The sequence below is a fragment of the Erithacus rubecula genome, assembly GCF_903797595.1.
Source record: "Erithacus rubecula genome assembly, chromosome: 24".
In the NCBI taxonomy this organism is placed as follows: Eukaryota; Metazoa; Chordata; class Aves; order Passeriformes; family Muscicapidae; genus Erithacus; species Erithacus rubecula.
The window spans coordinates 1,069,970-1,091,013 of NC_136676.1; the positions used below are offsets into that span (position 1 = coordinate 1,069,970).

General features: G+C 54.0%; 1 protein-coding gene across 1 annotated transcript in view; it reads left to right on the plus strand.

Annotated features, from left to right (window-relative positions):
• Window positions 1-4,599: 4,599 nt before the first annotated feature.
• PAX7 (paired box 7) overlaps window positions 4,600-21,044 on the plus strand; it is a gene marked incomplete at its 3' end in the record, with an annotated part of 223,924 nt that continues 207,479 nt past the window's right edge. The window contains 5 exon segments of the mRNA XM_079326384.1: window positions 4,600-4,868; window positions 5,040-5,226; window positions 7,294-7,529; window positions 8,106-8,235; window positions 9,044-9,178. Coding sequence (XP_079182510.1) covers window positions 5,142-5,226; window positions 7,294-7,529; window positions 8,106-8,235; window positions 9,044-9,178 — 586 coding nt within the window. The 5' untranslated portion in view covers window positions 4,600-4,868; window positions 5,040-5,141.

Genomic DNA, 21,044 nt, shown 5'->3' on the forward strand with positions numbered 1-21,044 from the left:
GAATTCAGGGATTGTGGGGTTTTTTGGATCCCATCTCATCCCCCGGAGCTGGAGATCTCCAGAGAAAATTCCCTGGAAATCCCAATCCCAGTTTTTCCTGTCCGGGCAGGGCTGTGTTTTCCCATCCTGTCCCTTCTGATCCCATTCCTTGGGATCCCTCGGGGGAGCAGAGCGGGACACTCCCCTCCCCCCACTCCTGATTCCTGGCGATATTCCAGAGGCAGATCCAGGCACACACCTGGAGGGGCCCGGGAGCTCTGGGATCCCGGGAAATACGGGAAAACCCCGCGGGAGAGGGGCCGAGCCTCGGGAGAAGGGATTTAATCCTGCCCCGGGAATCTGGGGCGGGAGAAGGAGCGGGGCTGGCGGGAGGGACGGGAATTCCGTGGGATCGGGGAATATCGGGGAATATGGTTGGGATCCATGGCAGGGAAATTCCCGGCTCATCCCGGAGATGTCGGGCTTGGATCAGGGAATGGCTCAGGGCGAGTTAAACCCGGCCCAGGGCGGGGCTGCTCCGCCTGCGGATCCCGGCCGGGAGCTGGAGCCCGGGACTGGGAAAACAAACCTGGGACACGGCTGGGGACACTGGGGACACTGGGGACACTGGGGACACCTGGGACACCTGGGACACTGGGGACACTGCTGGGGACACCTGGGACACCTGGGACACCTGGGACACTGGGGACACTGCTGGGGACACCTGGGACACCTGGGACACTGCTGGGACACTGGGGACACTGGGGACACCTGGGGCTGGGAAAAACAAACCTGGGACATCCTGGGAACACTGGGGACACTCCTGGGGACAGTGGGGACACAGTTGGGGACACTGAGGACACCTGGGGACACCTGGGACACTGCTGGGGACACTGGGGACACGGCTGGGACATGGTTGGGGACACTGGAGACACCTGGGACAATTCTGGGGACAATCCTGGGGACACCTGGGACAATCCTGGGACAATTCTGGGGACAATCCTGGGGACACCTGGGCACACTGCTCGGACACTCCTGGGCACAATCCGGGGGACAGCTGGGAACACCTGGGACACTGCTGGGGATACCTGGGGACACCTGGGACAATCCTGGAAGCACCAGGAGACACATGGGGACATTCCTGGGGACACCTGGGGATACCTGGGACACTGCTGGAGACACCTGGGACAATCCTAGGGACACCTGGGCACACTGCTCAGACAGTCCTGGGCACAATCCGGGGGACATCTGGGGACAATCCTGGGACACACCTGGAGACACTGTTGGGACACTGCTGGGGACACTGCTGGGGACACCTGGGGACACGGCTGGGGACACCTGGGACAATCCTGGGGACAATCCTGGGGACACCTGGGACACTGCTGGAGACACTGCTGGGGACACTGCTGGGGACACTGCTGGGGACACCTGGGACAATCCTGGGAACACCGTGGATTCCCCAATCCTGGAGAAGCAACATACTTTAATTAGAATTAAATAAATGTAATTAATTCATTAATTTATTCCTTTTCCCCAGCTCCTTTCCCACCAATTTCCCCGCAGCTCCCGAGCCTCCTTCCCCCTTTTCCTGGGAATCCGACCCCTCCCGGCCGCGCCTTTCCCGGTTTTTCCCCGCTGGTGACTTTGGAAAAATGCGGAAGTCCCGCAGAAATATTTCCCTTCAAATCTCCGTTTTTCAGGGTGGATTTCTCTCCCTTTCAAGGGAGATTTCTTGGATAATCGCTTGGAAAAATAACGCTCATTACGGCGGGATCTCCCATGGAAAACATTCCCACATCCACAATCTGCTTGGAATTGCAGGAGGAACCAACTTTTCATTAAATAATTCATCCCCGGGCGCTTTTAGGGTTGGTTTGGGGATTTATTTTATTTTAATTTTTTTTTTTTCCATCCTTGTGTTGAAAATCGGGATCCGATCCTTCAGGTTTTCCTCTGAGTGATTTTCCAAGGAAATTTCTCCTGCCTGGATGTGCTCCACTCCAGAAATGTAATGACATTCCTAAAAAATAAAATTAAAAAAAAATTTAAAAAATTATTTGGAGGAAAATTCTAACACATAAAAATAATTTTTTAAAAGGACTTTTTGAGGAAAATTATAATTAATTAAAGACGGGTTTAATCAACCTGAGAGCATTTTTTTCTATGGAGAAAATAGGATGTGGGACCATTTATCCCCCCCCACACAAAAAATCCGCATTTTCTAGTTGGAAACCCTCCCGCGAGGGATGCGGGGGGATAACGGGACGCTCCTAAAAAAATCCCAAATAATTCCAGTCGGATCCCGGCGCGCGTTCCCGAGGGAATCGCGACATTTATCGAGCAGGAACATACCTTAGGAAACCATGGAGATGCGGCGGGGAAGTGAGGAGCGGAATTCCCGCCGGGAAAGCTCCGGGAATTCCGCGCCGCGCTCCCGGTGGATGCGGGATTTAATCCAGAGCTCCCCGGGGAGCGCGGAGAGCCGAGCTCGCCTTTTGTCCGCCAGGCAGAGCCGGCAAAAGTGGGAAAAAAATAGTGAAAAAATTCAAATTTCACCTCAAAAAGGGTTTGGAGTGAGTGGCACCTCCTGGAATCGGGATTTTGGGGTGATGGGTGGGGACAGTTCCTGTCACCCCCTGACCCCCCACGGGGCAAACCTGCGGCCGCCACCTGACACCCCGCCAAAAAAAAAAAAAACAAACCAAAATCATCATAACAAACATCATAATAAATGGTAAATTAGATATAATTATAAATATGTTGATAAATATATTGATAAATATCATAATATATAAATAAAATGATGATGATAATGATGATTATAATGATGATGATAATGATAATGATAAAGATAAATTTCGCTCCTTGCGTGGCCACTGCCCGGAGCTGCAGGATAAAGTGAATTTTTTTAATTTTTTTTTTTTTTTTTTTTTTTGCCTGAAAGTGCCAAATCTTCCCCCAATTCCAGGAGAACGGGGCGGGAGAAGGAGGGAAAACAAACGCGGCGATTGAAATGAGGGATTTTCCTGCTCGGGTTCGCCTCCCGGAGTTTCACCTTCCCCCAGCGCCGGCAGAGCAGAAATATTTAATTTTCAACTTTATTCCCAGGCTCCTTCCCCCCTATCCTGGCTGATAATTGAATTAGGGCGGCAGGAATGCGGCGGAGCTGCGGGCTGGTCCTGGGCTTTTCCCCCCCCAAAAAAAACCCTCCGGTAACTGGCGATTTTTGGGAAGGTTTTTTGGGAAGGAGATTTATTTGCGTAAATAAAAGCCGAGCTCAGAGTTCGGGCGCAACTTGACACCTCGGGAAGAGTTTTAAACAATTTTAAACCGCTTTTTTTCCCCTCCTCACACCGCCCCGGCTTGTTTCTTATTGAGGAGGGGGATTGAGGATGGAAAGGGAGGAAAAACCCAAACGCGCAGGTTTAGGCGCGACTTTAGGCCGAGCTAAGGAGCTGAAACTGAGCTCCAGGCCGGGTTTTAAACCCAAAGCGGAGCTTGGCAGGAGCGGGACGGGCTTTGGGGAGCGCGTTTGGGGCCGGGCAGAGGCAGCAGCACCCCCGGCCCCTCCGGGGGGGTTTTGGGGAGGGGGCGGCGGGGCCGAGCCCCTTTTACAGCTGCGAACAAAAGCAGCGCCGGCGCCGGCGTCACGTCCCGCTGCGCGCCCGCTCCGCCGCTCCCGAGCTTTTGGGGCAAAATCGGGAATTCTCCGCCCGACCCCGCCCCGTAATTAAACCCGGTTGTTAATTAATGAGGTGCCCGGGTTAGGGAAGGAGTGGGGTGGCTGGGCTGGTCCTAAATTCGGCCCCATAGAGCGGGGGGGGGGGGGGTTGGGGTGAGGGAGGGGGAAAAGTGGCTCCAAACCCCTTTGGAGGGAGCGGGATGCGCCGGGCACCTTCGGGGGGCATTGAATTAACTTCTTAATTAATTTATTTATTAATTTGTGGCTTTTATTTATTATTATTCCCTTTATTTATGATCTGATTTTTTAAATTTCTCACAATAATTTTTCTTTTAAATTTAAAATTTTAATTGCTATTTACATTCATTTTTATTCATTTCAATTGCTAGTCATTTTATTTCTTTTTAAGTCTTTATCTATTTTTTTAATCCGACTTTCATCTCAGATTTTACTTTATTTTTAATTTCCATTTTTTAAAAATTTTATTTTATTTTTCAATCCACCCCGAGCCGCGCTCAGCCCATGCCCCGCCCGCTTTTCCCCTCCTGGAATCCACTTGGGGGAGGAAAATAAAAAAACCCTAAAAATATAAAATAAAACCCTCCAAAAGAAACCTGAACAACCAGAACCGCGCAATTCTTAAATTTTTCCTGCTCTGCTTCGCCCCGCTATCTTTTCCACCAGCTCAAGCTTTCCACGAAGAGCCTGAGAACGACTAAAAACATCCCAAAAAATCTTCTGCGAGGAGCGCGGGGCTCCGCTCCCATTGGTGCCGCGGCCCGGCGCGGATCCCCCTTCCCATAAAAGAAAGGAGCCGGAGCCTATCAGAGCCCGCCCGTCCTTCCCACCGCCCCAAGTTCCCCGCCGGAGCAACTTCCAGCCCCCTCCCCCTCCTCGCCCTCCCCCTCCTCGCCCTCCCCCTCCCCCTCCTCCTCCTCCTCCTCCTCCGTCCCTCCAGCGCTGCCACAACCGCGCCGCGAGGAGGAAGAGCCGCAGCGCACGGAGCGAATCCGGGGGGCCGCGGCTCCCCCCGCTCTGCCCCCCGCCAGCCCTAAACCAGCCCTGAGCCAGCCCCAAACCAGCCCCGAGCCAGCCCTAAGCCCAGCCCAGCTCCCAGGCAACTTTGCCTGTGCCTGCTCTTCCCGGGTGACATTCCAGCGGAGCGGCCGCTCGGGACACAGCCCCCAAACTTTCCCGGGAATTTCTGGTGCGTGATCCCCCCCTCCATCCCCACCCCTCTCATTGCAGACTTTTGATTTTTTTTGCCTTATTTTCTTTTTATTATCGTTGTCCATATTTTTTTTTTTTTCTGGGTGTTTTTGGGGTTTTTTTCGCGCTCGGAGCCCAGATTTCTCCCTTGTTTTGCAGCCTCTGGAAGGGCTGGGAAGGTCGGAAGAGGCAGCCCCGCTGCCCCCCCGGTTGTGCCCGGTGTCCCCCCCAGCCCCGGTTCGCACCGGAGCCCCTCGGCCGCCCCCCGACCATGGCAGCGCTGCCCGGGACGGTGCCGCGGATGATGCGCCCGGCGCCGGGGCAGAACTACCCCCGCACCGGCTTCCCGCTGGAAGGTAGGTCTGGAAAAGCTGGAATTACCGGGGAGGGGGCCTTAGGTTTGGAAAAGCGCTTCTCCATCCCTCTGGGATTATTGGGGGGGAGGGGGGGGTTGGAAAAGTGCTTCTCCATCCCTATGGAATTATTGGAGGGGGGAGGTTGGAAAAGCGCTGCTCCATCCCTCTGTGATTATTGGGGGGTTTTGGAAAAGCGCTGCTCCATCCCTCTGGAATTATTTGGGGGGGTTTAGTTTTGGAAAAGCGCTGCTCCATCCCTCTGGGATTATTAGGGGGGTTTGAAAAAGCGCTTCTCCATCCCTCTGGAATCACACGGAAAGGGCCCTCGGGGCGGGGGGTGCTGTTGAACTCCCCTCCTGGGGGGTTCCCCAAATTCTCCCAACTTCTCACCCCTACCCAGCCCCTTCCCGCCGCGAATTCCCGGGATTCGCTTTGCTGTTTTCCCGTGTTTCGAGGCATCTGGCAGGATTTTTGGGGAAGCTTCTCACGCTTTGGGGGTTTTTTTGGGGTTGTTGTTTTTTGGGACGGGCTGGTTTTTTAACGTCCCGACAATTTCTCCTCCGCATCAAAGCGAGGGAAAATAACCAAACTCAAGGGATTTAACTTTTCGGAGGGGAAAAATAGGAATAAAAACCTTTATCCGGGGGTCTCCTGGAGCAGCGGGAAGCCGGGATGTCCTTGGCCGGCGCTGGCGAAGCGGGGACTCGGGAGCTGTCACCTCGCCGAGTGTCACCCATCCTCCCTCCGCCGTGCCTTTGTCACGCGGGGGGCGATTATTTCCAAGCACATACATTCCCAAAAAAAAAAAAAAAAAAAAAAAAAAAAAAAAAAGGCAAATTTTTAGCCGGGACACCTCTGGCCGCATTTATTAAAAGCGGAGAAAATTTCATCCCGCCCGTGCTCAAGTGGCGAATCGCAAACCCGCGGAAAACCACGCAGGCTGCAAAACACACAGGGCGCGGGGATTTGCTGAAGTGCTTTTCTGTAGCAAATGAAGTAAAACAGACGGCAAGGGAAAGGATCAAAGGATTACAACAATATTTGCACAACATGACTGGGAATAATGAAAGGAGAGAGCGGCCGGCGCTTTTAGCGGCTCTTGAATGTAAAATTGGCCACTCGAGTGTTATCTGTCGATAATGATACATCCAGGGAGCGCCGGCCAAAGTGACTCGGAATTAGCGGTGCATGATTCTCGCTAAATCGCCAGGCAATTTCTGGAATCGACTTTTCTTTGTAGCATGAGAGTGGGAAAAAAATTATATATATAAAGAAAAAAATAAAAAATCCACCACTCTCGCCTCGCCTGGCCCTCGCCCCCTCCAGACTCGCGTAAATTACCCAGCTGAGTTCTGCCCCCTCCCGTCCTTTCTCCCCTCCTTTTTGCCTTAATTTCCAGTCTGTGAAATCGTATTAATCTGCCAGATCTGCCGCGCGAGATGTTCGATAAATTGGGGAGGGGGTGAAGGAGCCGCCGCCGCCCCCGCGCCCGTAGAGGCTGCGGCGAAGCGGCCGCGGGGTAAAAACTCCCCGAAACCCACCCAAAAAAACCCCAAACCACCCCAAAAAAAGTGCCCCGAGGGCGTTTCGGAGGTGATTTCCAAAAGTTTGTTTGAAAGCGGAGGGAGAAGCGCGGGAATGTTTTTTTGGAAGAGAAATTGGAAGTTTTGGGAAGGTTTTGTTGAGCGGGTTTGGATCTCCTCGCGTTTCAAACTCCGGGAATGATTTCAAACCAAGGTGTGAAATCCCAAATCCGGACAAATTCACAGGGATGGACACACGGGGGATGTCTCGGGGATGGGCGAACGGCTCGGGGGGAATTTTTATTTTCCCACTTTTCACGGGAAAATGTCTCGCGTGGTGCCGGGATAAACAAACACCGAGATAAACAAACATCGGAATAACCACGGAGCGCAGGGCACGGGCGAGAGTTTCCCCTTCTTTTAAACCTCCAAATCCCGGGAGAGAAGCGCGATGTGCGGGGAAGGACACGCCGGACTTTTCCCCTCTATTTTAACTTTTCCCCGTTTTTTTTGGGTCGGGTTTTTTCCCGTGTGTCCCTCGCAGTGTCCACCCCGCTGGGCCAGGGTAGGGTGAACCAGCTCGGAGGGGTTTTCATCAACGGGCGCCCGCTGCCCAACCACATCCGCCACAAGATCGTGGAGATGGCGCATCACGGCATCCGGCCCTGCGTGATCTCCCGGCAGCTCCGCGTCTCCCACGGCTGCGTCTCCAAAATCCTCTGCCGCTACCAGGAGACGGGATCCATCCGGCCCGGGGCCATCGGCGGCAGCAAGCCCAGGGTGAGTGCGCTGCGGGCACCGCGCCCCAAAATTCCGCCTTTTCCCCGGGGTTCAGCGAGAGTTTTCCAAGCGGTTTTTGTGGGGTTTTTTTAAGGGGGAAAAGAGTTTGAGTAAGGCTGCGATTTTCGGCCTCTGAAGGGGAGAAAGCGGGGCCCGAGTTGGATGTGATGAATGGATTAAAGTGGTTTCTTTTTTGTTGCTTCCACGTGCAACAAGTGGTGCGCGCTGGAGCGATTCCGGCGGGGTGTGGGGAGCAGGGAATCCGCGATTCTCTGGGAATAGGAAATCCCTGAGTGTCCACAAACACCCCAAAAACTGTCCCCTACACCGCCTCCCCGGAGCTCAGAATAATCCCACCCTGCCGGCTCTCCTGACCCCCAGACACCCCCCTTTTAGGATTTGCGGGAGCGTGGCCTTTTCCCAGCTTGATTTCCCTCCTTTCCCCGCTCCCAATCCTCGTTTTCCACCCCAAACCCCGCAGCTTCTTTTGAATTAAAAGCGCTTTTCCCCTGCTCTCCCTCCCTTCCCGTCTGTCCGCCCCCGCGGGGACACCCCGGCGCCCCTTGGTCACAAAAGCAGGTCGCGACTCCCGACGTGGAGAAGAAAATCGAGGAATACAAGCGGGAGAACCCCGGGATGTTCAGCTGGGAGATCCGGGACCGGCTGCTCAAGGACGGGCACTGCGACCGCAGCACGGTGCCCTCAGGTGAGAAGGCAGCTTGGCCACAGCCCCGCGGCTCCGTGGGATGCTGGACGGGAATGGTTCTCCCATGGGAAAGGATTTCCAGAGGTTCCAAACCCCATCCTGGCTTTGCTTGGATGGAGGGGGGGAAATCACCCCAAGCAAACCCCGGCATTTTGGGGGGCATTTTTGTCCTGGCTGCTGCAAAACCAAACACAAAGAAAGCCCCTTTTCCCAACTTTCTCCAGCTCCCTGGAAAGCTGGGGGGATGCTGAGGATGGGGGAAATCTCCAGAGGAGCCCCCTAAATCCAGGGGGGAAGGGGAGCTGGGATTTGCGCTGTGGGGGCCGAGCAGCAACGTCCCTATGGGGCAGAGATCCGAGAGATCCAGGGATCCATGAGATCCACGAGATCAGTGAGATTCCATGAGATTTCCAGAGACCTGGAGAGATCCAGAGATCAGGAGATCCATGAAATTCCATGAGATCCCCAGAGATCCATGGAGAGCGAGGCCGGATCCTGAAGTTCGGCCTGCAGGGATGTGTTTGGGGTCCGGTGGGCTCTGCCTGTGAGGTCTCTGTGGGTTTTAGGGCCAGAGCAGGCCCGGAGCTCCATCCCTGGTGTGGGAATTCCCCGCAATTTGCAAGATTCGTGCTGGCACTGGGGACGATGTTGGGACATCCCGCATGTGGCCACCAGCGGATTCCACTCCGGGAATTTGGGGATTGGGAGATGTCGGCAGGTGCATTCCCACGGGAAGAGCGGCATTGCCGGCCGGTTGCCACTTTTCCCAGGCAGCTTATACTCGCCTTTCTGCCTTTGACTGTCCGAGGTTTAGTGAGTTCGATTAGCCGCGTGCTCCGCATCAAATTCGGCAAGAAAGAGGAGGACGAGGACTGCGACAAGAAGGAGGAGGACGGCGACAAGAAGGCCAAGCACAGCATCGACGGCATCCTGGGCGACAAAGGTACCGCGCGTCCCCGCGCCGCGCCGGGGGGGACAGCGAGGACACTGCGCTGCCCCACGGGGGTGGCTCCAGAGCCGCTCGGTTCGACTTTTCCCAAAAAATCCCTGCGGGGAGCGGCGCTGCCAGGAGGTGGGAGAGTTGTCGGTGCTTTGCTCGGGATCAATTATCCATTAAAAAAAAAAAAAAAAAAAAAAAAAAAAAGGCCGGGAATGGCCGGAGGGGGGGAGAGGCACCTCGGAGGCCGTAAATGAATTTGTTAAACAGATTTCGCTGCCGCCGCCTAAGTGGTCCCCTGGAACCGGGGCTGACAGGTGACCGATGGCGCCGATCAATATCAATTAGGGACGGGAGCCGCCAGCGCCGCCGGGCACCCAGGGGACACGGGGGGGTCCCCGGAGCGGCCGGCACCCCCGAATTATCCTGGGAAAAATTACCCGTTCAGCTTTTCCTGAAATGAGAAACGATCCGGGGGACGCGATCCAGGGAAAATCCTGCGGTGCTGGAGGGGGAAGGCTCCGAGCCAGGCTCTGTTATCACCTCCCAGACCCGGCAGGAAAATTCCAACTTTTCCCAGCTGGGAATGTGGACTTGGGGGCGGGAATTGGAGCGCGAGCAGCGCCGCGGTTCCAAAACAAAACCAAACCAAAGCAAACAAAAAAAGAAGGTGGAATTTTGAGGGAGCATCCGCGAGATTTGTCAGGGGAAAAAAGGAGAGTTGGAGCCCTCGGATCGGGCACAGAACGAGCACCGCGTGCCGGAGCTCGGCGCCTTTTTGAGGGCGAAAACGGCGATTTTGGGAGTCCCGGGCTGTGGGAAATTATAATTCGTTTTTTTCCCCGAATGGACGCAAAGCGAGGACGGGCTGGGGTTGAGCGGAGTTGGAATTTTGGGGGGTTTGTGGCATCGCCGCTGTCGGGATGAGCGGGATTCTCCCCCAGTCCCGGCGTGGGAATCGCTCCCAAACTTTCCCCGTCGCTCCCAAATTTCCCCCAGTTTGGGACAAGTGGGGCAATGGTGACGTGGGGGGAATTTTGGGGTAGAAAAGGTTCCCCCGAGCCGCGATCACGGGAGTTGAAAATGAAGGTGCACAAAAGGGGTTTTATTTTATTTAATTTTATTTTTTAAAGGATTCGATCCTTCCCCCCCCCCCCTTTTCCCAACCTTGAAGATGAACTTCACTTACAAAGACCTTCGAGTCTATTGAAGCTTTATAAGGAAAAGATTCCTGACCACAAAAGCAAACAGCGGAGGAAAAAAAAAAAAAAAAAAAAAAAAAAAAGAGAGAGAGAGAGAGAGAAAAAAAAAAAAAAAAAAAAAAAAAAAAAAAAAAAAAAAAAAAAAAAGAAAAGAAAGAGGGGGGAAAGGGGGGAAAAACCCGAGGCTGCCTTAAAAATGGAGTAAAGGGATGGGGGAGGGAGGGCGCGTCCATTCTCATTCAAAATTCCGCGAGGAGGAGAAAAACTTTTGGACAAAGGGCCGAGGACGGGAAGAAAGGGAGATAAATTATTCAAAACTCCCTGCTGTTAGATAGTTTTGTAATATTATCGGAGCGGCTGCTGCAGAAAGGCAGAGCCGTTGGACGCTGCAAAATGTTGCTGTGATTTGGGAGAGGGGCGATGCTCATTTGCAAATCGGGGCCATTGTGTCCGCCAGAAGCTCCCCCCGCTCGCTTTCGGGGTGTTTTTAATTTTATTAAAGGGGGGGAAAAAGAGATTTTGGGGAGGGGGTTTAAGTTGTGTTTTCAACCAGACTCGCCGCTCGGAAAAAATATCTTTATTTTTGAAACAGCGGGTTGGGTTTGTTTTTTTGGTTTTTTTTTTCCTGGCGTTTACCCCCCAAAAGAACAGACAAAAAAAAAAAAATTAAAGAAATAAGAATGAAGGAGCGGGGAGCTTTTTATCCCTGATTAGCACGCAAGAAGTGCGTGTCAAGAGGCAAAACAAAACGCTCCCTTCTGCCTTCATGGGTGAGGCCGCGGACAAATCAAACACGAGCCCCCGTTCCTGGATGAAAGGGGGCTAATTTGGGCAAATTCCCGCGGCCGGAGCCTGTGGAGCGCCGCGCTCCCTCTGAGCGCGCACAATCTCTCTCGGCCCCGCAGAGAAATCCAAATTTTTCCGCGATTCCCGTTTTTTTAGCGCCGTCGCGTAGAAGAGAAATCCCAAAAAAATCGCTTGAATTCGGGGAAATTTTGGGTCCTGCGCGTCTTCAGCCCCGCGTCTCGAACAGGAGCGTCCAAAATTCCGAATTTCCCGCTGCCCGGGTGGATTTTAACGCCTGGGAAAGTGTTAATGGCCCCAATTAAGATAATTGATGATCCCACTTGTAAAACACTGGCAGGCGGCGGCTGCGCGCTGGAAAATGCCGCGGTTTCTGCTCGGGAAAAAACCGGCGATTTCTGCTGGAAAAAAAACCGCAATTTCTGCTGAAAACAACTCGGTTTTACATCCCGCAATTAAAAACTCATCAGGGCTGTTTCTGCCTCCACCCGGCTTTTATTTCCAGGTGGCTCCCACCAAAACAAACCTAACCTCGCACTGTTTGAGGGAGAGGGAGATTTTTATTTATTTATTAAATCAATTTCTGCTTCACCCTCCGAGAAGTGGAGAAAAAAAACTTTGGGTTTGGGTTTGCATTTTTTTTTTTTTCAATCTTTTTATTTTTTTTTTTAATTTTTTTTTCCCGCTCCGTGGCGGGTTCTCCTCGCGGGGAGCCGGGGGAAGACAGCCCTAAATGCTCTCTCTTTTTAAGTGGGAAAGAAAGCTTCCACCCTGCGCCTGTTTCTTTCTATCGTCTGCTTGGCATTTAATAATGTTAAGACTTATTAGAGCTGGTAATGAAAACTGTGGCTGTTGAATAGGGAGCTGTGTTGGAGAAGGGTGTAATAGCTCCAAGGCATGCTAAGAAATGTATTTATCCCCAATCAGTACTCACTCTCTGAGTTCCCAGCACAAACGTTAAGTTGAAGGGTTTTAAGGCAGATTAAATTGAGCCTTTATTTCTTTGCACTTTCATCTTTAAACGGCTCACTCCAGCTAGCCCTGGGCGGATATTCATGAGGCTTCACTTCGGTTTTTTTTTTTTTTAATTTTTTTTTAAAATATATGTTTATTTTATATATATATATATATATATCCTTGTTAAGAGCGAGTTGTTGTTACTATTTGTTGTTGTTATTATAATTATTATTATCTGGGGTTGTTGTTATTTATTAGGGAGGGGACGCGCCGTTCTCTCCCTCGCTGGGGGTGGAATTTGGGCACCCCCAAATTTCGGGGGGCGCTGCTCGGGGGGTTGGTGGAGAGGGGAGGGAATTGATTGAGACAGACCTGGGGGGTCTCCGGAGGGTCCCCCCGGGCAGCAGCGGGGACGGGCGGCGCTGCCCCCCCGGAGCCCCGCGGGGACCCCCGAGTTTGAGTTTTGGGGTGGAAACGCGGAATTTTAGGGGATTTCCGCGCTCCGCTCTGTGCCCCCCGAGTTCCTGCTCTCGGTCGATTTTGGGGGAAAAGCGGCGGGGTCGGGGTTCTGATTTTGGGGAAAAGCTGGAGAGGGGTGGGATTGGGGCTCAGATTTTGGGAGAAAGCTGAAATGGAGTGGGATTTGGGTTCAGATTTTCGAGGAAAGATGGAGAGAGGCGGGATTGGGGTTCAGATTTGGGGGGGGGAAACGGGATAGTGGTGGGGTTGGGGTTCCGAATTTGGGGGAAAGCTGCAGAGGGGTGGGATTTGGGTTCAGATTTGGGGGGAAAAACTGGAATGGGGTGGGATTGGGGTTCCGAATTTGGGGGAAAGCTGGAGAGAGGAGGGATTGATGTTCCGACTTTGAGGGGAGAGCGGAGTGTTTTCGGGGTTCCGAATCTGGGGGGAGAGCGGCGGGTTCGGGGTTCCCTGGAGCTGGGGACAGTGTTGGAGGGGGGACAGGGACAATTCCAGCCGGGAGCTGCCTGCACCGCTCCCTCCGGGTTTTTGGGGAGCGGGGGGGTTTTGCAAGGTCCTGCCCGATTTGGGGGAGCTCGGGAGGAACGGACAGAGAAGGGGGGACCCCCACACCTGGGCAGGGGCTTTGTTCCCCGAGCCGGGCGTGAGGCAGGAGGGGCTGCGGGGCCGATTTATCAGCAAACAATCGGCGCGGGTTTAAAAACCAACACGCGGCTCCTCTGTAAATGTGTGTTTAGAAGCGCGGGGGGGGCCGCGAGCAGACACTTCATCAAATCAAGGGATTACCAAAGGTTGGCAATCTAATCAAACAGAGCCCAGGCGGGATTTGTGAGTGTTGCGAGCGGGATCAGCTCTAATAATGGGGGGCAGGAGAAGAGATAGGGAGGTGTCAAGCAATTCATTGGCTTTAGGCTGAGTTATTCTGTGCATATTTCAGGCCGAGAGGAGAGGGAAGAGAGGGAAAGAGGAATAAAAAAAAAATGCAGGGAGAGGGAGGAGGGGGGTTGGATGCGGGCGCACACGGAGCTTACATGTCACAAAAAAAAGCTGAGACAAATGAGGTACAACAATAAACACAGATAACAATTACAAAGGCAAACAGTGGCTTTTGGGAACGGGAACCTGGGCTACATAAACAAAGTCGGCAAATGTTCGCAAGATAAACTCCTGCCTAAATCGAGTGTGACGGGGAGGAGAGAAGAGAGGAGGAGAGATAAGGCTGGAGAGGGGAATAAACGAGAATAATCGAACACGAGGCGTTTGAAAAAACAAACTTGAGACAAGGATGCGGCGAGCGGGGCTCGGCTGCACGGGAGGGAGCGAAGGAACAGCGGGGAGATGTCTGAGATCCCGGGTTTCCTTGAGGTTGGGGTTTTTTCCCCTCTCTTTCCCTCGTTTTTTTGGGGGGGAGAAGCAAAGGATCCATCCTGGAGCGGGGGGAATGGGAAGGGAAATGTCGGGATCAGAGGCAGGTGGGGAGACCCGGACGGCAGAGGAAGCGCGACGGAGACGTTTTAATGTGGAATTTGGAGGGGATTTCATTACCCAGGGGCGGGTAGGAAGCAGATTTTGGGCGAAGGGGGGAGATGGAGCTGCGATAGAGCAGCGCAGGAAGGAAACGGGGAGGTCTCGTCCTAATCCCAGGTTTGGGCCCTAATTGGGCCGGGAGGGAGGGGGCAGAGGTGGAATTAAGGCAGGAAAGGCTGAGAGGGAAACGCGTGGTCCAGGGGTTGCTGCAAACAAACAGATCCCCCCCCCCCAAAACCGCCGCTTTTAACCCGAAATCATCGCGAGGAACAGCTCAAGGCCGCGCTGGGGTCTCGCTCTCCCGTTGAGGGTCTTTTCCAAGCGGGAATTGCGCGCGGGAGAGGGGAGAGAGACGTGTCTGCAGCGTGGTTAAAGGAATTAGATATTTACCAGTTTGAAATAAGCCTGGCTATGGAAAAAAAAAAAAAAAATAAAAAGGAAAGAAAGTGGCGGGGGGGTGGAGAGAGAGAGAGCGAAGATGAGACGGGAGAACACTTCAAACGAATTCATCATCTGGAGTGGCGAAGGGGAGATTTAGAGACAGTATTGGGAAGTTATTTAGATATTAATAACATATTTTCCTGAGGCGTCAGGAGTGCCTCCATACGCACTTTTCCCTCGCAGCTATTTGGCTGGGTGAAATATGGGAGACCCAAATGTTGGGGAGAGATAACACAATCAGCCGAGCCCTGGTCCTGCGACTGCATCACGGCGTTAAACCCGGATTAACCTCCCCTTCCTCCCCCTCCCCCGCCGCCGTTTCACACCCCCACCCCCCCAAATTCCACCCCCACCAGAAGATTTTTTCCAAATTTTTCAGGGGAATTTCCGCGGCAGGGTTTTAAAGCACATATAAGAGCGGCCTTGAAGCGGGAAGGGACTTACTCCGGCATTAGGGTGAAGGATCTTGGGGAAAATTGCGTTTGCCACAAAAGGAAAAAAAAAAAAAAAAAAAAAAGCGATTCAGGGCCCCTCCGCAGACCTGGGCTTTGCAGATATTCTGTATTTAAGGACATTATTCTTAAAAAGAAGTGAGGAAAAAAAGCCCGTTTCAATCAGCTGCCACTTTTCTTTTCTCATCCCCCACGCGGGTTTAGTCGCCTTTTTTTTAATAAAAATGTTTTTTATTATATTTTTATTAAATCGGAACTTCACCCTGGTTTGGGCTCGGGGGTTTTTGGAGGGCGAGGAGCTGCTGAGGGGGTGAGGAAAGGAGGGAGGGGAGCCCCGGCTGGGAGTGCTGAGGGGCTGTGCAGGAGCCAGACCCCCCAGAATTGGGATTTTGGGGGGATCCTCCTCCCCTGCTCCCCCCTCATCCCAGGAAAAAGCAGGAATGGAGGAGTTGGGGAGCGCAGGTGCAGCTCCGGGAGGGCGCAGAGCTCAGATGGGGATGTGGCTTTGGGGGGAGGGAGGGTCGGGGTATCCCCCTCCCAAAAAAACCCTCCCCCTCCTCATCCCCTCCTCCTCCTCATCCCAAGGCTGGCGCTCGCCACAAAGGAAGCTGGATGTCACTAATGCCAGTTTATAAAGACATTTGTCACCCGGAGTTGGGGACAAGGGGGGAAGGAAGGGCGGGAGCCGCCAGCGGAGCGGGGTTTGGGAGGTGCGGGGCATGACGGTGATGAGGAGATGATGATGATGGTGATGAGGAGATGAGAAGGAGGATGATGGTGGTGGTGGCGGCGATATTTTGGGGGCACCGTCTGGGACTGACCTGTGCGCTTGAACGGCGCTCGGAGCTGTCGGGAGGGACAAGAGGGCTCGGAGCTCCTCGGGGTGGGGTTTGGAGCCCTTTGGAGAGGTTTTGGGACTCCCCAGGGAGGATTTGGAGCCCCTCGGAGAGGGTTTGGGGCTCCTCAGGGAGGGTTCGGGGCTCCTCGAGGTAGTTTGGAGCTCCTCGAGTGGATTTAGAGCTCTTTGGAGGGAGTTTGGAACTCTTTGGGGAGGGTTTGGAACTGCTCAGAGAGCCTTGGGAACTTCTCAGGGAGGGTTTGGAGCCCCTCTGGGTAGTTTGGAGCTCCTCAGTGAGGGTTTGCAGCTCCTGGGGGAGGTTTTGGAACTTCTCCAAAGGGAGTTTGGAGCCCCTCGGGGTAGTTTGGAGCTCCCTGGGGAGAGTTGGAGCTCCTCGGGGTAGTTTGTAGCTCCTCAGGAAAAGCTGGAGCTGGGTTTGGAGCTCCTCGTGGAGGGTTTGGAGCTGGGTTTGGATCTCTTCGGGGTAGTTTGCAGTTCCTCGAGGAGGCTTTGCAGCTCCTCAGGAAGATTTGGGGCTAGGTTTGGGGCCTGTCGGAGCGGGTTTGGTGCTGGATTTGGAGCTCCTCTGAGCGGGTTTGGGGCTGGTTTTGGGCCTGGGTTTGGTGCTGGGTTTGGGGCTCCTCGGAGCGGGTTTGGGGCTCTTCAGAGCAGGTTTGGTGCTGAGTTCGGTGATGTGTTTGGGGCTGGGTTTGGTGCTGGGTTCGGTGCTGTGTTTGGTGCTGGGTTCGGTGCTGTGTTTGGTGCTGGGTTTGGTGTTGGATTTGGTGCTGGGTTCGGTGCTGGGTTCGGTGCTGGATTTGGGGCTGGGTTTGGTGCTGGGTTCGGTGCTGTGTTTGGTGTTGGGTTTGGTGCTGGGTTTGGGGCTGGGTTTGGTGCTGGGTTCGGTGCTGTGTTTGGTTTTGGGTTCGGTGCTGTGTTTGGGGCTGGGTTTGGTGTTGGATTTGGTGCTGGGTTCGGTGCTAGGTTCGGTGCTGGGTTTGGTGCTGTGTTTGGGGATGGGTTTGATGCTGGGTTCGGTGCTGGGTTTGGGGCTGGGTTTGGTGCTGTGTTTGGGGCTGGGTTCGGTGCTGTGTTTGGGGCTGGGTTTGGTGCTGTGTTTGGGGCTGGGTTCGGTGCTGGGTTCGGTGCTGTGTTTGGGGCTGGGTTCGGTGCTGTGTTTGGGGCTGTGTTTGGGGCTGGGTTCGGTGCTGGGTTCGGTGCTGTGTTTGATGCTGTGTTTGGTGCTGGGTTCGGTGCTGTGTTTGGGGCTGTGTTTGGGGCTGGGTTCGGTGCTGTGTTTGGGGCTGGGTTCGGTGCTGTGTTTGGGGCTGTGTTTGGTGCTGTGTTTGGTTTTGGGTTCGGTGCTGTGTTTGGGGCTGGGTTTGGGGCTGGGTTCGGTGCTGTGTTTGGTGCTGGGTTCGGTGCTGTGTTTGGGGCTGGGTTTGGTGCTGGGTTCGGTGCTGTGTTTGGGGCTGGGTTCGGTGCTGGGTTCGGTGCTGTGTTTGGGGCTGGGTTCGGTGCTGGGTTCGGTGCTGGGTTCGGTGCTGGGTTCGGTGCTGGGTTTGGGGCTCCTCGGGGCAGCTGCACCCCTGGGACGGCGTGGCCGGGGCAGAGCGACACGGGGACTGTCCCAGCCCCAGCCGAGCAGCGGGGTAGGTGAGGAGCGGCGGAGGCCAGGGAGGAAATGGAGGCTGCGAGCCTTTGATCCTCGGCTGCTCTCCCTTATCGGGAACACCCGCGCCACAAAGGAAGTTCATCACATCACAGCGGCTCGCGCCGCTAATTAGCGGCTGCCGGGGCGAGCGGGATCTGAGGCCGCGCGTGTCGTGCTCGGCTGCCTCATCCATCGGGAATAGCGCCGGGAATTGAGCCGGGAATATCACTGAAAGTATCATTTGGATGTATCGTTGGGAATATAATTTGGGATATGGTTTGGAATATCACTGAGACTATTATTCAGAGTATCAGTGAGACTATCCCTGGGAATATAATTTAGGATATCATTGGGAATATCATTCGGATGTAATTTGGGCATATCATCGGGAATATCACTTGGGATATAATTTGGAAATATCATTTGGGATATAATAGGGGATATGATTGGGATATAATTTGGGATGTTATTTGGAATATAATTTGGAATATCATTCGGAATATAATTTGGAATATAATTTGAAGTATCATTGGGAACTGTGTGGGGATGGAAAGATGGGATGGAGAGAGATGGGATGGAGCTGTGTGGGATGGAGAGATGGGATGGAGAGATGGGATGGAGAGAGATGGGATGGAGAGAAATGGAGATGGAGAGATGGGATGGGGCTGTGTGGGATGGGGCTGTGTGGGATGGAGAGATGGGATGGAGAGATGGGATGGGGCTGTGTGGGGATGGGGCTGTGTGGGATGGAGAGATGGGATGGGGCTGTGTGGGGATGGAGCTGTGTGGGATGGAGAGATGGGATGGGGCTGTGTGGGATGGGGCTGTGTGGGATGGGGCTGTGTGGGATGGAGCTGTGTGGGATGGGGCTGTGTGGGGATGGAGAGATGAGATGGAGCTGTGTGGGATGGGGCTGTGTGGGGATGGAGAGATGGGATGGAGCTGTGTGGGATGGGGCTGTGTGGGATGGGGCTGTGTGGGATGGGGCTGTGTGGGATGGGGCTGTGTGGGGATGGAGAGATGGGATGGGGCTGTGTGGGATGGGGCTGTGTGGGGATGGAGAGATAGGATGGAGCTGTGTGGGATGGGGCTGTGTGGGGATGCCCCGCCTGGCGATGCTCCCTCCACCTTCCCCTGCCCCAGCAGCGATCCCCGGGGGAATTTGGGGAGAGGAGGGAAACTTGGGGTGCCAGGGGGAAGGCGGGGAGGGCACGGGGGTGTCTCCTGTCCCATGTGGGGTGTCCTCTGTCCCATGGAGGGAGAGGTGCCCCCTGTCCTATAGAGGTGTCACCTGTCCCCACAGAGAGAGAGAGAGAGAGGTGTCACCTCTCCCGTAGGGAGAAGTGTCCCCTGTCCTATATGGAATGTCCCCTGTCCCACAGGGAGTGTCCCCTGCCCCATATGGGGTGTCACCTGTCCCATAAAACTGTCATCTGCCCTGTAGGGAATGTCACCTCCCCATGGAGAGAGGAGTGTCCCTGCCCCATACTGGGGTGTCCCCGGCCCCATACTGGGGTGTCCCGCTGCCCCACAAGCTGACGTCCCCTTGCCCCACTGAGGGCTGATCCTTTGACCCAAAAGGATTCTCCTGAGCCCCACAGAAGGATTCTCCTTTGCCTCCTCAAGGATGCCTCACCCTGATCCCAAAGGACCCTCCCTGATCCCAAAGGCACTCCCTGATCCCAAAAGACCCTCCCTGATCCCAAAGGCTCTCCCTGATCCCAAAGGCTCTCCCTGCCCCAGGGATGTTTCCAAGGGGCTCCCTCGCTCTGTTTTTACCCCCTGCCCTGGGCCTGCCCCGGCCGAGGGAGGAAAAGGAAAAGGAAAAGGAAAAGGAAAAGGAAAAGGAAAAGGAAAAGGAAAAGGAAAAGGAAAAGGAAAAGGAAAAGGAAAAGGAAAAGGAAAAGGAAAAGCCCTTTGGTTTTCACCCGCTCCCCTCGGGAGTTTTTGCTGCTAAAATCGGAAGGAGCCCCCGGCTGACCCCCGGGACCGGGGGAACCCCGGCCGCGACCCTCAGAGCCGCCTTTGTCCCCAGCCCCGCCACCGCAGCGCCCCGGGGACATCTCCGGGAGAGGGGCCGGGGGTGGGGGAAGCTCTGGAGCCCGGGAAATAAAAAAGCGATTTCCCCATTTTCCGAGAGAATCGCGCCTGCCCCGCTGCCTTTCCCAGCTCTTCTCGCCCTGCGCTCCCGTCCTTTATTTATTTTTTTTTCATTTATTTAATTTATTTTTATTCCCGTGGCTTCGATTTGCATTTTTATTGGGAATTACGGGGGGAAAGTTGATTCCAAAAGGCGCTTTTGGAGCAGGAGCTGGAAGCACCCGGGTGGTTCTGGGCTGGCTCAGAGTTGGGACAAAGCTCCTGGAAACACCCGGGAAACTTCCCCAGCTCCGCGAGGATTTGGGATTTTCCCGGAGCAAAATCCACTCGCGCGGAGCTTGGAGTTTGCGTTAATCGCAATTAATTTCGCGTTTTTAAAGGCAGGAGGGAGCGGGTGGGTGTGCAAAGGACACCTCGCTGTCCGGGACACCCAGGGGACACCCAGGGGACACCCAGGGCCCCGCACACGGGATCGGGAGAAGAAAGCGCTGCTGTCCTGATTTTAAAGGAATATTTAATTTAAATTTCTATTTATTGACATATATTTAACTCGCGTTCAGCGCCAGGCCAGCGCTTTCCAGAGGGATCCGTGATTTTTTTTTTTTTTTCCTTTCCCGTGTGGCGACTTAATTATTTTGAAATTCCGTCGCCACTCCCGCAGAAGATGCTGTTTGATGCTAAAAAGCAGCAAATTGAGCTATTTGAAGCTTTCCCCCCCACACCCCGCCTTTTCCCTCCCTGGGAATGCGGATATTTGGGTTGTACCTGGTTGCTCCGTTGCTTTTCCTTTTTTTTTTTTTTTCCCCGGAGTTTTTTCCCCTTAATCTCCTTCCAGCCGCAAACCCTCCCCCGCGCGGGGCTCGCTGTGCTCGCAGCGGGATCGCGGCGATTTCCACGCCCGAAAACTTCGGCAAAAGGAGGAGGAAAGTTTGCAGGTTTTGACAAACGGTTTGTTTTGCCGGTTTGTTTCTTCTTTTTTGTTTGTTTTTGGTTGTCTTTTTAAAAATAAACAAACAGAACCAGGCGGGTTTTGCCATCCCAAATTCACTGCGGGAGGGGTGGGGGTGGAAAGAAGGAGAAGGTGCAACCTCGGGTGGTGAAACCCAAGCGATGTTTTGGTTTTTTGGGGGGGCAATGGTATAAAAATAACTCCAGAATCCCCGCGATTCGCAAGGGAAAACGCTCCCAGGCTCACGGAGCAGAGTGGGGAGAAATTCCCCAATTTTCGCCCGGCTCAGCCAAGCTCTGCCAGGGAATAAAGCGGGGATTCCTTTGGGATCAATCCCAAGGGATAAAACAAACCCAGCGCCGAGCTGCGAGAGGGGCCGGGCTCGGGGTTTAACCTCGAGGAGTAAAAAAACATTCCCCCACCCCCAAATCCGCAGGAACCCGAAATTTTGGGGTGTTTTTTTTCCCG